This window comes from Hetaerina americana, unplaced genomic scaffold (assembly GCF_022747635.1).
Source record: "Hetaerina americana unplaced genomic scaffold, ioHetAmer1.1.p SCAF_10, whole genome shotgun sequence".
In the NCBI taxonomy this organism is placed as follows: domain Eukaryota; kingdom Metazoa; phylum Arthropoda; class Insecta; order Odonata; family Calopterygidae; genus Hetaerina; species Hetaerina americana.
Genome location: NW_027286070.1, coordinates 39740114 through 39757075, shown reverse-complemented (window position 1 = coordinate 39757075; position 16962 = coordinate 39740114). Strand labels below are relative to the sequence as shown.

At 35.5% G+C, this 16962-nt stretch overlaps 1 protein-coding gene across 1 annotated transcript; it reads right to left on the bottom strand.

Annotated features, from left to right (window-relative positions):
- Positions 1-238: 238 nt before the first annotated feature.
- LOC139698635 (PI-PLC X domain-containing protein 1-like) lies at positions 239-13317 on the bottom strand. Its single transcript, XM_071597491.1, has 9 exons — positions 13234-13317; positions 12837-13000; positions 12040-12193; positions 11650-11836; positions 11107-11294; positions 8986-9157; positions 3340-3604; positions 2030-2306; positions 239-621 (listed from the first exon to the last, which is right to left on the bottom strand). Exons 2-9 carry the CDS (start codon positions 12925-12927, stop codon positions 384-386), a joined length of 1572 nt encoding a protein of 523 aa, XP_071453592.1. The 5' UTR covers positions 12928-13000; positions 13234-13317; the 3' UTR covers positions 239-383.
- Positions 13318-16962: the final 3645 nt, after the last annotated feature.

Here is a 16962-nt window from a genome sequence, read left to right as displayed (position 1 = left end):
TCTTTTAAATTACATGTGCTAGTTATCACTCAAGTTGTTTTGCTCATGCTGTTATTAACATCACCTCTGTATATGCTTCTTTACCTAAAAATTACAGCTGCTGCAGATCTTAAAGAATTCCATATTACTGACCAAGTTTTCTGAATATGTCATAGAACTCTAATCCCATTACATCTTAGAATTGACAGCACTTTCTATGGAAAAATAAATAGAACATCTTCTTGATTGTATTTAACATTTGCTATGTAAAAGAGAGTAATTTAAAAAAGGCCATTTATATTGATAAAAATATTTATTATATACATCTAGAAATGTTTCCATTTTGAATGATGACTCATTTATGAGGATAAGGTGAAATACCATTCTCATAAATATTTGTCCTTTTATACATGGGAGCGTCGGAGATTTGATTCAACTGCCACATCTATTAGGTTTGCTCCTCGAAAGAAATCTGTGGCCACAATATTTGCATCTTGCCACCATAGGTCTCTGAACCACCTAGTTACATTACGATTTACATCATGTGCCATCTGTCGAAGACCTGTGCCTGGACGAGAAAATACTACATCCATTGGTGTGGGTGTTAGTTCTGCCATTGAAGACCACAGCTCTCCATTCCCACTGTAAAAGATGAGCATGGTGTTAATGATTGGATTCTAAAATTAAGAAAATGAAAATGACTAAATATGCATATGATGGTATGAGGTAAATCCTAAACATTATAGACATTGTATCTGATGGTTATATAATATGGGCCACAAAGAAGCATCAGAGGTATGTATCTTCTTGGAAGTAGTTTTCAAGGCAGTTTAAATTTAGTTTCTTCTATGGAAATCCTTTTGTTGGAGGTGAAAGCAGCAAATAATTTTACTCAAAATTTATAGTTCATTCACAATAGCCCAGTTTGTGAAAATATTTGAGAAGGAAATAATTGGATTTTTCCTAGCAGATAATTTGAGTCCGGGCTTTTCCAACTTGTTTATTAAAGTAAATGGGCCTGTCATCAAATATAGCAGTCACCTACATGCTAAAGAAAAGGATACCCTTTGCTATGCATGTAGTTTCCTACAGTAATGAGTTCATTACTCTAGCATTACCCTGTGTATATATTTTTCATTGGTCCATTTTTGTAAAAGAAATTAATAGCATCTTCTTATGAAATAGCTGTTTCCATACCCGTGCATATAAGGCGATCAAAATGTACACCTGGTCAGATGAAACTCAAGTCTAACGAAAATAGCCAAAGTTTTACCTCTCAAACATGCAATCATCTACCACAAATATTGAAATTTATTTCTCCAATACCAAATGTTAAATTTAAATTAAATGTTTTCCTCTTTGAGTATATCTTTACAGCATCTCTGAATACCTAGAGTATTAATTATTGTTTGATATATGATAATTATACATTTGGTTTTTTGTGTTTGTTTGCGATACATGGTTCGAATTTGATGCTCTCCAATGTCTGTCTGACCTTGTGGAATAAAGAATTAAGTAAATAGCATCCTGCAATATCCAAACAATAAGACTGGTTGGCCTTACAAGTCCTTCATTTACATATTTTTCTCTATTATTTTATCAGAGAAGAAATTGTTATGCAATTGCTTTCTTGGTATTAAAAGAGAATTGTTGACCTTGCAGAGCTAAACAGTTGCTCATTGAATTTATGTAGAAAGGTTATAAAACTAGAAAAAAATATTTTTACTGATTCCAATCTCTAAACTAAGTTTAAGTGCACATATATTAAACATTCATTATTTTGGAAGGGGAGCATTCAATAGAAATTTCATGCACATCTTTAAGATGGGACTAAATTTCCCCTTTCCCCTATACAATTTCCTCTATATCATCAGATATATCCCATCATATGATAAATTTAGAATCCTGTTATTTCAGTGTCTCCTGAGTTTTACAGTTGGGGGATTTCTAAAATTTAATTTAAATGCAATAATTTTGCTTTGATTGCAAATTTTTAGTATATAGAACCAACTCAAGATTAATCTTTGTCTAGTAAAAAGTGTTTTCTTACCTCCATCCCCACAGCTTTTTCCTCTTATCAATCGTCTTGGAGAGAAAATCATAAAGCTGACTGCTGTTCTGAACATTTCCCCATTCTTGTGTTACAGTGACGGATGGTGATTTATTCCACAGCCTGCCACTTGCTTTCCCATTAGTGAGATTCATCTCCCCTCTCAGCCATGGGAATTCCTCTCGAGAAGCCTTGTCGGCATAGGAAATGAGGAGGCGTCGGCCACTTTTCCAAAGGGTGTTTATTGGCACTGATGCATCTGCTGGAGTGAATTCACCTACAAAAGAGCCGAAGCTTTTGAAACCTAAAACTTGCAAAATAATCAATAAGATCTAAGAGGGATGTATTACAGTATCCTCTTTCCAGATAAGTAAAACTGGAATAAAATAGTAGTCTGTTACTTCCATTATTGATTTGTTTCTCAGGGAAAACCATCACATTTGCTGGTTATCGAATATTGTAGTATCACATAGAGCAGATATTTAACAATTTAATGATAATTGTCAAGTAGTTTTGCACTAAAGCAAATGAAAAACATGAAAATTCATTTTGCAGTTATAGTATAGATTAATGCATCTACATAGGTGTATAGCCATGATAAAAATTTTAAAGTGTAAAAGAAGTAGTTGAACACCCAGGGGTTAGAATTTCAGGCACCTTTTTGCACTGGAAGATGTTAATTTAAATGGCTCTAATAATTATGTGGAAAAATAATTGAATTTCAAATCTGCCAAGACATAAGAGATACAGGTACCTTTAAAACCAGTAAAAATATGCACAAAATCGTGAATTGCTACCAAATGGCATGATTAAACTCCAATTAAATAATTCTATCTCTGTTGGGCCATAAGCCACACTTTCAAGTATCAAATAAGTCAAAGCTACTATCCCTAAGAACTGTATTAATGGGTTGGATTATTCTCTTAAAAAACAATTTATGTTCATATGCATAGAAATAATACTTGGCATGTATGGGAAAAGAAATGTGGGAAAAAACAAAGCATCAGACTGGGGCAATTAAATAGTTTCATGCTATCATTTAGATGGCTACCAATTATAATTTTAAATAATCCTGCCACTTGGTCAATGATAACATAAATTAGATATCAGTGTTCGTTTTTAGTCTAATATACCTTCAAAAAGCAGTGCATTGATTTAAATTAGTGCTTCAATTAACTACCCTGCCAAGAAATTCGTATAATTGTGCTTGTTTATTATTAATTTTTATAAACAAAGAGAGTGAAGGAAAATGAGGCTTCTAAAATTGGCTTGCTTCCGTTGCCAAAAATTTTGAATTCTTGATAAGTTACCTAGTTCATTCCAAAGTAATTCCACTAAGAGTCGGTGGGCAGGAGAGGCCCTACTGTGCTGTTTCCGACGTCCCCGCCGTCTGTCAGAGAAACCCACAGGAAATCTATGCAGATCGAGAAGAATGGGATCTGGGCTTCTTCGTAAGAACTGTTTCACTCCCTCAAGAACCAGCTGAAGAGGTAACAGTCGTGCCACATCATGGTTGACCCAAAATAGCTCAGGGGTCGAAGGATAATATCCCACTCTGATGTCTAAGTAACGAATCTGTGTGATTGAGGATATATGCAATTATTAATTTGATGTCTCCATTCCACTTCTACAGCATTGTTATCAGAAAAATACAGACTGATTGAAATACCCAAAATTTTCAATAAAATGAAAACTATATTTATTTATGATTTATATGTGAAGATGCATACAAGAGCCTCATCAATTGGATACAGGCCTGTATATGTGCTACCTCAAATACTACAAGTTCTTTAGAAGGAAATAATACTGGCTCAGACATAAGGAAGTTCATTAAAACTTATATTCAGAGTTTACTTCTCTATATTAGTCAGACTTGGATGATTTAAACATCAGAGAAAATAAGATTGTAGGCAATGCAAATGTGATTCTATTGATTAATAATTTAAATAAATTGAATTGCTGGAGTAGTTAATGAAGAAGTGCTTACTCCAAAGAGTTGGTGAAGAGAGAAACCTATGAAGGACACTTGAAAAAAGGTTAACTGATTGGACAAATAAAGAGTCAGGAAAGCTTTTTGAAGACCATGATCGAAGAAAACATATAGGGGAAGAGTTATAGAGGAAAACGATAGGATGAACTATGAGAATGAGGTGATGGAAGATGTCAGTGCAAGGAAATATGAGGGAATGAAAAAGGCAGGTCACTTGATTGTTTGGAGAGCGGCTGCAAGCAAATCCTTGAATTAATAACCTGCAATGATGAGTTTAATTAGTTCAATAGATAATTTTTGATAGCTTATTCAGGAAGTTATAGGATTGCTTTAGTTGCATATGATGTATGATTTATGTCTTTGACAGAGAATTTCATTAGGATAAAAGCCTTATTTTATAAGTTACTGTATCTTAATCACTAGTAGAAATTTTACTTAATCAGTTATCTCTTGCAACCTACAAAAGTTGTTATTCAATCTTAATTCATGCCAGAACAAGTTTTGCACTAATGAAACTAACTAACACTTAAGTATTAGTTTTCATCCCATTAAATCAATGTTTTAGAAGATGTATTTTTATGAACGCAATTAAATTTTAGAAGCTAAAAGTCTTCCTTTCATGTTAGCAAGCATACTCTATGATGGATGGGATGATTTTTAGTCAATTTTATTGCTGTATATGCATAATCAGTCTTTAGCCACCGATATCCATTATGCATTGACTTAAAATCTATTGCATTCGTATTTTCCATCTTCCTATTTAAAATTTATTTAGTTTTTTAATTGTGCTCTCACTGAGTGTTAACAGTGGGCTAAGCCCATATTGCATAACACATCAATACCATTAGGTCACTTAAGTAATGTTGGGCCTAAAAGCAGTTTGGATGGGTGATCATACCTTTATGGCAATGCTCTTGTCCCCTGTGTGTATGTAAGAGGCAGGTTAAACGTTGGTTGGCACTGTGAACCAAGTGTCTTGGGCTTCCCTCAAAGGTCTCACTTCAGCAATCAATCAAAACTTAACAGTACATGCCATAGGTACCTATGTATTTGCTTTAATCCCTTGCCATGCCTATTGTTTTGATATAAACTGAGGACTAGTTCTAAGGAAAAAAATCCTTGTGAATAATCTAGCAATTAAAAACTAATTCAGTAATTTATCCTTTCTTTTGACATTTCTGCACTCTTGTCAAAATTCTATGAATGATATTTTCAATATTATGCAGAAATGGTAGTGGGTTTAAGTTTACAGCGTTCCCCAGTTGGATGGGTAACGATGGCCTTAGATTTTTTCAAAAGTATTTTAATTCCATACTTTATAATTAGGTAATCATAGATATAGTTCTATACCATAATTAATTTTGGGGATAAAAATAATTACTAACTCAATGAGCGATTTCCTTTACCCAAAACTCATTCAGAAATTGCATTTAAAACCTCAATGGTTCTGAATTCATTTATTTTGTATTCACCTCTAGAGTGTTTTAATATATTTATTGAATTATCTAAAAATTTGTACACTCAAGCAAGGCTTGTGACTATTTATTTTATTATTTATTTGCAGTTATAAATTGCTGCCTCAATTCATAACAGTTTACTTTTTTATTCAGTTGTAGGGAAATTATTTAGTTTCAATCTCAAATTTTGATTGGTAGTCATCCAGAACCCCTCTCCTGGACTACAACCTTGACGTGATGGAAGGGCTTGAGTGTTCCTATAATCCCTAGAGCTGTGCTGGCAGGGGTAATAATAATTGCTCCTGGCAGGGTCATCCATACCAGATAGGTCGAAGTTTAGGAGCCAGACGAAAGGTAGTCCACGCAGTATCTGTTCCTCAGTGAGCCTGCTGCAAAGGCATTTGACCCCAGTAGGGCAGATATTAAGCGATGATGTCACGTTAAAAATACTATTGAGGAAGGTAATGGAAAGTCACCTCAATTATCATGCACAAGAATATAATGATGGACACTATAGAGAATTTCAGTCCTGGCAACTATGGGACTCGGCTCAATCGGCTGTGTGTCGTGACTGGCAGTGGGAGAGGAAAGGCTCCTGCGGTCCTCAACTCACAAAACCCTTGTAAGGAAATCTGACAGCAGTAGGACAGAAGATGCAAAAGAAGAAGACCAAATTAGTTAGAATAGGAACTTTGAATGTTAAGACTGTGTTGAGGACAGGAAAATTAGAAAATATTAAGCAAGAGATAGAAAGAGGAAATATAGATATTTTAAGTTTATGTGAGGTAAGATGGAAGGATAGTGGGAATTATTGTGGTGACAGTTATAGAATAATATAGAGCGGTGGGAACAAGAGCCAACAAGGGATTGCCATAATAATGAATGAAGACGTCAGAAGAAGCGTGGTCTACATAGAACAAACAATGGATAGAATAATACTAGCAGTGATAAAAGCAGAACCGATGAACGTGGCCATTCTCCAGGTATACATGCCACCGAGTAATCATAAAGAGGAAGAAGTCGATTGGATATATGATCAGTTAGAGGATATAATCGTGTGTTTTCCTGCCGGGAAGCATTTGATAGTGATGGGGGATTGGAATGCAACAATTGGTGAATATAGGTTGATTAGGTAGGGGACTACGGTTTATGTACGAGGAATGACCATGGGGAGAAAGTAATTCAGTTCTGTAGGAGACAGGGGTTAGTCATCACCGAAGCCTGTTTTAGACATCACAAAAGGCATAGGTATACATGGAAAATGCCAGGTGACTCAGAAAGATATCAGTTAGATTATACTATGGTTAGGAACAGATTCAGAAACTGATCAATTCACACAGCTTCCCTGGAGCGGGTGCGGACTCTAACCTCAATTCAGTTATGAAATTTAACGTTTATTTGAAAAAGATAAGGCAGGGGTGGTGGGTTATGTAATGGAATGTAGAAGCATTAAATGGATTGACGAGGAAGGAGTATCAGCTGGCTATAGAGAAAATCATGGATAATGGTAAAGAGCTGAGTACTATTGAAGAATAATTGGAATGTATCAAAAAGGAATATCGAAAGCTGCAAAAGAAGCTATGGGAACCGTTAATGGGAGAAGGACAAAGAAACCATGGATCACGGATGAGATGATTACTAAGATGGAAGAGAAAAGGAAATGGAAGAATGTAAACACAGAGTTAGGCAAAATGAAGAACAAAGAGTTAAATAATAAATTGAGACGGGTAATAAATAAAGCAAAAGAAGCATGGTGGAAAACACAGTGCAAGGACATGGAAAGTTGGCAGAGGAAGGGTAAAATTGGTTTGCTATACGAGGTTAAAACACCATCAGGAAGTAAGAAAGGAAGATCTGTGTTAACATTTACAGATAAGATAATAGTAAACAGAAAAGATGCAAGAGAGGTCGAAGAAATATATAGAAAAACTGTATGGAAAAGAACATAGGCCAGCAAAGTTAGACAGAAAGAGAATATGATGTAGATGAAGATAGCTTAGGTTGAGGCATATTCGCAGATGAGATATAATGGTAATTAAGGGAGATGAAATCAAATAAGGCCGTGGTGGTAGACAACATTCTCACGGAACTACTAAAAGTTTTAGGAAAATATGGAAGGAAGAGACTGTGTCGATTGATTCGTAGCATATATGAGGAAGGAATCTGGCTGGAAGACTTGGTGAGATCAGTGTTGGCTCCTATTCCGAAAATGGTAAAGGCTACATCTTGTGAGGACTACAGGACAATAAGTTTGATATCCCACACAGCTAAATTGGTTCACAGGATCATCAACAAAAGGATAGGGTAGGGCAAATGATTACTTAGGGGATGATCAGTTTGGGTTTAGGATGGGGAGACGTACGCATGATGCCATTGCAGTAATGAGATTATTAATCGAGAGGAATATAGAATAAAACCAGGAGGTATTTGCCTGTTTCATAGATTTCAAAAAAGCGTTTGATAGAGTGAATTGGGAAAAACTAATGAGTATATTGCAGAAAATAGTAATAGATTGGAGGGACAGGAGGCTAATTCACAACCTGTACATGTCTCAGATTGAGTCCAGATGGGCCGTGTTAGGAAGAGGTGTAGGGCAGGGTTGTCCATTATCACTGGTGTTGTTCAACGTATATGTGGAGGAAATGATCAAAGAGGCATGGGAAGAACTGGGGGTAGGAATGAAAGTCAGAGGGGAATTTGTAAAATCAGTTAGATTTGACAGTGACAAGCTTTTGTTTGTCAGTCAGCCAAGGGGTTGCAAGTATTGCTGAGTGTATTGGAAATTCAGTGCTATAGATATGGGATGAGATTAAATTGAAATAAAGCAAAGGTAGTGCAGTTTTCCAGAGAGAGAATGGCTAAGTTAAACATTAAAATAGGAGGTCAAAAGATAGAGCAGGTAGAACAGTTTACATATCTTGGAAGTGTTTTGGACAACATGGTCAAAGTAGTTGGGACGTGAGGAGAAGAATTGCGCTTGGCAAAGTGGCTTTCATGAGGCGGGAGTTGATAACAGGGACATTGAGTAAGGATGTTAGGAAAAGACTCATGAAAACTTTGATATGGAGCATGGAAACGTGCTTACTGAAGCAGATCAATAAAAGTAGAGTGGAGGCTTTTGAAATGTGGATGTGGAGAAGAATGTAGAAGGTGAAATGGACTGAAAGGAAAATAAATGAGGAAGTATTTGGTATGGTGAGCAAGGAGAGGGGTTTGTTGGGAGAAATCCTAAGGAGGCAGGAAAAATTTATGAAGGGCATGCTGATCGGCAGTGAGATATTGAAGACTGTAATGAAGGGGAGAATGTTAGGCAAAAGACAGGAACAGGATAGGGATGTTGGATGGGATGAAGAAAGTACACTGAGATGGAGAAGGACTTGATGTTGAGTAGGTTGCTGGATTGTGTTTTGTTAAGAGTCTCAAAATATTTATTTGGTAGTTGTGTCCATCCAAAAGCTTACCTTAACTGGTAGATTACCTTATGATAATAAGTCATCCAGAAAACTCACCCCATATACTAGTTGAGTGTAAATGTCCAAATCTTGAGTGAGTAAGAATCTTGATGAGAATGAATTCCTTCGGGAATTTTGGTTTGATAAACCAGTTACTCTCTTGTAGCATCCTGAATTGTGGGTTCCAGGAATGAGGAGAGAACGAAGTGACATATCTCCTAACTCGGACCTTTGGTAAAAAAGTAATATTTTTGATTGAGATAACAATTGTGGATGCTAGAAGTGGAAGTGAAATCCATCTCTGCATCTCAGATTTACCCTCAGGTGGGACTGGATGACAAGAGTTGGTGGTTAAGTGAGGTCATTTCATGTTATAATTAAAGCATTTACCATATATTCCCATTGATAAGGTGAACCTTATGTGTGACGTGCACCCAGAACCTTGTAGTTATCATGAATTTGTATAGATACCGCTTGCCCAGGGGTTCATAATTATTTTGAACGTGTATATATATATATATATATATATATATATATATATATATGTATATGTATAAATATATATGTAAATATATATATATATATATATATATATATGTATAAATATATATGTAAATATATATATGCACGTAAAAATTATATATAGGGTGTGTAAAAATACGTCTATGCTTGGATTTTATCAATTTTCATTACATACCGCGCATCATCATTTTTTTGATCATCTGAACATTTTTGTATGGATAATGCTCACGTAATCGATGGGAAAATACGGTATTATGGAATTCACTTTATGGGGTTTGGCCATCACAGTTTGGAGGAAGCAATTGGAGAGACCATCCATGGAGTAGTAGTATTTAGGTGGGGCAACTGACAGCTGAGGTCATTTGTGCCTTTAGGGATGGACAGGAAAGCCTTCATCCTTTCCTGTCCATCCCCTATGGCACAAATGACCTCAGCTGTCAGTTGCCTCCCCTAAATACTACTACTACTCGTAAATATTATGTTTAGAAAGAAATTATAAATGTGAAACAATGCTATAATTGTGAAAGAATAATAAATGAATAAAAATGTTAAACATCCTAAAAATTTAATGTACTTACTACTCAATAATCAATTTGCATTTCTTGACTTCAATTTATATTGTCACATTTATTCATATACTGCTACATGATAAAAAGAGTTCAAGCAAAAATATATTTAGGAGTCCATTTTTTTAGACAGTTAAATATTTAAATTTCACAATAGTAATCAACACTTCAAACTTTCCCATGTATTGTGAGTGACAGAGTGGGTACATCAGCTCATGCAGGCCCTATTCCAAGGAAAAATGGGTTAGTTATATTTTCTGTGAAGTTCATTCTCTGCTTTTATAGGTTTTTTTTGTTAACTCTGATCATGTTAGAATTGTATTACGTGCAGCCAATGTTTGAGGTGTATCCCAAAACCTTTCGGCAAAGGCCAACATGAAAGTTAATTTGCCAGCTTAGGTCAAAATAATATAAAATGTCTATAACTATGCCTTTAATTTGGAGAGTAACAGGATGCTCATGGGAAATGTGAATTGAGTAATATTTGTAGGAGAAGAGAACTGTGGAAGGGAAGATACTCAGATGGCATGTTAGAGGAGGGGAGGGTGTATGGCAGGAGTAAGGGATGATTATGGAAAGGAATATGGGGGAGGTGGATTGGGTGCATTACTGGTTAAAAGAACATTACACTGCTTGGGATGAAAAGAAATATTGTTGTGACGATATTATGTTACCAAAAATTCTCTCATAAAACCTTCATGTAGTGCAATTATGCTGAAAATCAGTGGTTCTTGGCTATATATGTGAGGTTCAGCTTCGTAGGTTGAGAGGTCAACTGCTTCTTCTTACCCCCCCTACTAATGCCACTGCTGCATAGTCTTGAGGTTATTAGTATTTCTGTTGTTTATCTAGAGTATTTTCATGAGACACCAAGTTTATTTTGAGGAAAAATTTTATAGCGAAGTGGAGGAAACTAAATAATGTAAATTAATTTTGATGTAATTACAAATCAGCATTCAAATCTGAGAGGCTCTAACTTATGGTAACTGAAAAATGGCTAATGTGTATGATACTTCATTTAAAAATAATAAAAAAATGAGAAGGAAGTGTCAGATATTTAATTATACTGACATTATTTCACATAGCTTACCTGTGGTCCCAAATCCATGTTGGTCTGATTTTAAGACAGTCTGTATAAACAATTGTTTTATTGGCATATGCAGCTATCCAGAAAGGAAAACAGTGATCACCATTTATTGGCTCCTGGCTGGCTTTTTCACCATAGTTCTCCCTTCTTACCTCAATTTTTCCTTCATTGTGATTTTTACTTTCTGCTGACTAGAAATGATGATGCATAATCATTACCTTTTAATGGGTAATTTTGTTTCATTTGGATTAGACGAGAATTTATGATAAGAGAATACGAAATACACTAAGCAAATTCATTTTTGTATTCCATAGAAAATATTAAGTTAGAATGTGGTGGCAACTATTTGGATAGTTACCTGTGCCAAAATAAAAGTAATGAATGTGCTGTAATGAATTTCCTTTATACATTATCCCTTTCCTTTTCGATTTAAATGTTTCAATGCTCAAACTAGTCATTGACTGCTGGTATATTCTATTTTTTTAAGCAGCAGTCAGCTGGCTACTTAAGAATAACTAATTAGATAGTCACAAATTTATGATTTACCTTTCCACTTTCAGATTCCCATTCTTCTGAAGATTTCTTTTCTGAATCAGCATTTCCACTATCCTCTTCATCATCAACCAATTGCCATCCCCCTGGTAAGAGTGTGTCACCAAATGTGTAATTGGTTCTGAAGTATCCTGGATATTGTTTAGTGGGAACTTGCAGTAATGGAGTGGCACCTTTATTCCTTAAATGTAACTCAAGATTATGTAAGTCATGACTCATATATGAAAAGCAGTCATAAATCTTTAAATTACATTAACTACAAAGCCAAACACATCAAAACATATATGTACAGGTCACATGAAGCTACATATAATTTATAACCTTCTAAGCACAAAAAACTATATATTGCTCCATAAAATTGATGCTTTTGAGAATTTCATTTACCGAGGATATTCTGTAAATAATGCCACTGAGTCAATGTATTCTGGATTGCAGTTAGTTTCCCAGTTCAGCTCCAATTCCGTTTCGGTTCCTGTTCTGCTGCTGTAGCTGTGTGGTCTCCAAAGTGAAGATATTGTCAGAAATGCTCGGCTACACCCTATTTAAATGAAAAAATCAAATTTGAATAGGTAATGTAAAATAACTTTTAGTTGATTGTTGTGATTAAACCTTATTATATTTATTATGGGTGCATGGTAATCCAATGTGCAGTGATGGAGTAAAAAAATAAATGAGGATAAAATTCTTTAAATTCATATCCAGTGGAACTGCTGTTGACACTTTAAACTATGATTTTTGTTGACTACTAATACAGCAGAGTATATGTACCAGGATACATTTCGTGCATATGATTCCATTATTTTTTACATCCCCCATGTTCTCCAGTATTAATTTAAAAAAATTAATTCTGAAGAATAAGGTACTGAGTATGTCCTAATTTTTGCTTTAAATATTTATGACATCATCATTTATTGTAAAAGAGACAAACTTATCCCATTAGCAATGTCTCTTCCATTCACCCTTATGACTCATTGTCTGGCAGTTATGTCTACCAGTAATCTCCGATGACCATTGAGTATACTTAAAACCGATAAAAAAACCTTGTATTCAAAAGAAATTGAATTTGATAGTACAGACAGGTTAAGTGATTTTTTTATCTTTGGATTCTTTTTTATGTATACCAAAATATTTGACCTCACAATTAATAATAATTATTGACAGTATGTAATTGGTCTACTTACTTTTCATTTCAGAAGATTGCTGAGGAGCTTGGGAAGTGAGAATGGGCACAAGCAAAATCACTAGCATTATACTTGTAGTTAGTGTTTCCATGTTGGAATAATTAAGTTAGTGATGTGCCAATATTCATAACCCAAGCTACTTCTATGTTAGCAACTGTCTGTTCCTGTAAGAAAAATTAGCTAAAAAATTTTATCACATTAGATGACTATATTATTATTAATCTTCGTTTTTCTGCTTCAGCGCCCTTCACGTATGACGTTAGAGGAATCGAAATAGCTATGGTGCCGGAAAAACTACAATATCACTAAAAAATCTCATTAAAAACGGGAACGTATAAATTGACATAGGAGAAACTCGCCATGGGTTTTTGAATCGAAATAATCAACCAAAACTCACTGCATCGATGTAATTTATGGATCTTCACGTTTTCCCGGTCTGCGAAATAAGCCGGCTCTGAGGTCTCGCCGTGCCCCTCCCCTATCCACTCCTCCCTCTGTGGATCCGTTTCCCCCCGCTCCCCCCCCTCCCGCGACACCACTTCCCTATTCCCTTGGGATCTCCTCCCACCTCAACTCCCAACATTCTGACCCTTTCGTCAGGCCTCGATTGAATAATTGGCCACGGAGATTGAAGCAAGGGGAGTTCGCGTGTGCCACGTCGACGGTTTGATATTCGGCCAAGGCAAGCTGCTCTATCGGCATTTTCGTTGGAAACCACCGCCCAGAGGGCGAGGATGAGCACGCGTCGCACTGCTTCCCCGAGGTTACCGACGGGCGAATCCAGGATTTGCGTCACGGAAAAAAATATTTTAAATTCGCGCTGACTCCAGCCAGTTTTTCGGTGTCCCGAGTGCAGATTTGAATGAATAATTGGAGCTCCAACGATCAAAATTTAAGCCACTGTTGCATAGAGGATGTATACTTAAGGTGTTAAAAAATCCCGAAGAAATTCTAGACTATGAGCACTTTTATTTGCTAACTTAAGGGCTGGATAAACTATTCAGACAGGTTATATTATTCATCAATTCATTATGATCACCATATTTTTCGGGTGGAAGACCATGGAAGAGGAAGATGGAAGGCCTTGGTTTTAAGGAGTTCAACGCTAATTCCAAGATAAACATCTTGTCATTTCATTTATATAATTTTTCAAGTGTCACTCGGCGCACGATAATTACACGATTTGTTTATGAAAATCAACATAAAGGTGATATGAAGAAGTTTTATTGTGAATTTGAAGGCATATAAATTGTGTATGTTTAATGTTTATATATATATAATGGACAGACACAATATAACACAAATAGAATAGAATAGCAACATTTAAAAGGACACTCACACGGTAAATTGTTCGAGCTTTCGGCCCTCTTGAACTCTGAGAGGGCCGAAAGCTCGAACAATTTACCGTGTGAGTGTCCTTTTAAATGTTGCTATTCTATTCTATTAGTGTTATATTGTGTCTGTCCATTATTGTGCCGCTCGTGTGAGTTTTTCCGTACAATCGTTATATATATATATATATATATATATATATATATATATATATATATATATATATATATATATATATATATACACACACATATATTGACTTTGCCTTACTCAAGCTATATGCTCCTCGGAACCAAAAAAGCTATTTATGAGAGGGAAAAAAAGCTATTTTCGCGACAAAAAGCGTGAGGGGGGGAATCCCCCTCACCCTATTTGTCGCGAATTATAAGGACACGGAACGTAAATGAGTTTATGGCGTAGTGAATATTAACTGTGAAGTAGACCAGTGTGTTCCTTTGATCGGTATTGGTCAAATAACTTATCTTATTTCAAAGGGTTACTGAGGCATTTGCCTATAACTTCACAAACTACTTATTCCATATGATATTTCGTAAGATGTTAACAAGTATTCTGGCTCTCCATTATTTAAAAATAATTTGTAGTTTCCATACTTTTTATTTAAGGTACATGGCACAACACGTACACTCAGATCATGTGGTCATAACTACGTCACAGTATAGCGAAACTTGTCCTGCCCAGCACAAAGTCATTTTTAATTATGGGCGTCCATAATTTCTGCTAAGTCACAAATGATACCGTTATGTGTCCTGTTCTATTATTCATTGATGATTTGTGCATTCCCTAATCCGCGCTGCGGAAATTCTTTCATGAATGTGAGATATTTGGTTCATTTTTTTCATGCCTATTTTCATTCTATCTTATTGTAATTTGTTGGCTCCTAATTTAAGTGCATTTTGCCCGGGATATGAGAGACACAAAATTGCTTATTAACTATCTTTTTTATGGATATGCCCCAAAGAGTATGCATTAAGAAATATTTTACACCGCAATGACATATGTAACTTACAATTTCGAAAGCCTATCCATAAAATGCTATGGACACGTATGAAGTGATCCAACGTCATGGATATGGTTGGCGTAAGAACTATTTGTCCACCGTTTTCACTGTCTGACGCAAGTCGCGGTTTCGAATCCCGCGGACCAAAATTTCCGACGATTGTTATAAACGAGTGAAACAACTTTTGCCAGCCTCTGTGACTATACGCGTCCCTCGCTAATGGCATTTCATTCCAACAAAATAGGATTTTGAGCAAAAACGAAGCATTATTATTTCTCCAATTAATTTTTGGAACTGCTACTATTGGCCAAGGTTCCGTACGGAGCGAAATTGGATGAGGCTATTATGAGGTGCATATCCACCTTTGGACCGAGGTTATTGGTATAATTTCAAAAATATACGAAATTATTTGCAAATAAAATTAAATCGTTTGAAAGTTTTAATAATCCATTGTTAGAGATCTTTAAATGTATGAGAAAATATCTCGACCTACATCGAACGCAGGGGAAACTGTAGTCAGCAAAAACAACAAATGCGGTGAAACGAAAGCTTATGCACCTTTCGCAATCGACGCGTCAGAGAAGCCTTCACAATAGCCATGAGAAAATTAATTCGTTATCATCATTTATGGCACCTGCTCTTAATAATGCGATTCAGTCACACATGCATAAAGAAGTACGTTTCTCTGTTGCAGATTCGTTGTTTTTTATTAATTGGTTGCCTGTTAGAGAATAAATGAACAATACTATTTTGTTAATCATAATTGGACCGAAATGGAGGATTTTAAATTATGTGTATAGCATTTAGTACTCTACTACTGTTTAATGCTTATTTCCGTTAAGATTATCGAGTTCTGTACATTGAATCTAAATTAGGCATTCTAAAAATTTCACAATGAATCTTGCATGGACTCATTGTACTATGTAGACACGTAAGAACTCTCCGACAGAGGTAGCTGTAAATTTATAAAACGCAGGAGTATTGCGCGAATTAGTGTGCCAAAAATACCAAATGGTATTTTACAGACGACGAATTCGGTTATCCCGGAGGAATATTGGATAAGTAAATGCCTTATTGTTCTCTCTTTGAACGCGGCATCAAAAAGGTATCTTATGGGTACATGGCTTCTGGAAGGTGGAATATTGACAATGATTATAAGTGTTTAGGAATTCTGTGGATAATGCTAGAATAAATCATGATTTTTTGTAAAATTGAAATCCGAAGTTAGTATTTAGCTGTCTAGGCCTGTCTAGAAAAAGGTGTCTGAAATGTTCAACGGGCTATTGAATTATTTAGAGGTGGTTTGAATGTTCATATTATAGCCCAACCTGAAACATCCTCGGGAAACTCTTTAAACAGCGGATGCAGGCACTTTGGTGAGTAATAGAAGCAATAACACGATCAGGCGAGAAATTCGGTCGAAGTGAAGCGCGAGTAAACTGTAGAGTTGTAACACATTTTTCCACGGGGTAAGTGGCTTTATTTACAAATTTAAAACTCGTGTCTATAATTGGTATTGAATCGTAAAAATTTTGTTTTTTCTTTAATTTAGAAACTACTTCGAATTACAAGATGCAAGATATGAAAAATTTAGCTGGGCAACACATACAGGATTCATTATTTGCCAGCGACTAATCTAAAAGACATGAAGTTGACCATTTAGTGAAGCAATCATTCAAATAACTATTGATTGCAGTTTCTTAAAATAGGAACAACCGTTTTGGCAATATGTGGCCATTTCTCTGAGCTGCAATAAAATTAACAAACTTTTGAATT

What these genes read in the sequence shown, in the direction of transcription:
- LOC139698635 (XM_071597491.1), bottom strand. Translation starts at nt 12,927, where the DNA reads ATGGAAACACTAACTACAAGTATAATGCTAGTGATTTTGCTTGTGCCC. An exon ending in ACATGGATTTGGGACCACAG is followed by an intron (nt 9,158 to 11,106) that starts GTAAGCTATGTG and finishes TTTTTACCAAAG; the next exon opens with GTCCGAGTTAGGAGATATGT. An exon ending in ACACTCAACTAGTATATGGG is followed by an intron (nt 3,605 to 8,985) that starts GTGAGTTTTCTG and finishes TCAATCACACAG; the next exon opens with ATTCGTTACTTAGACATCAG.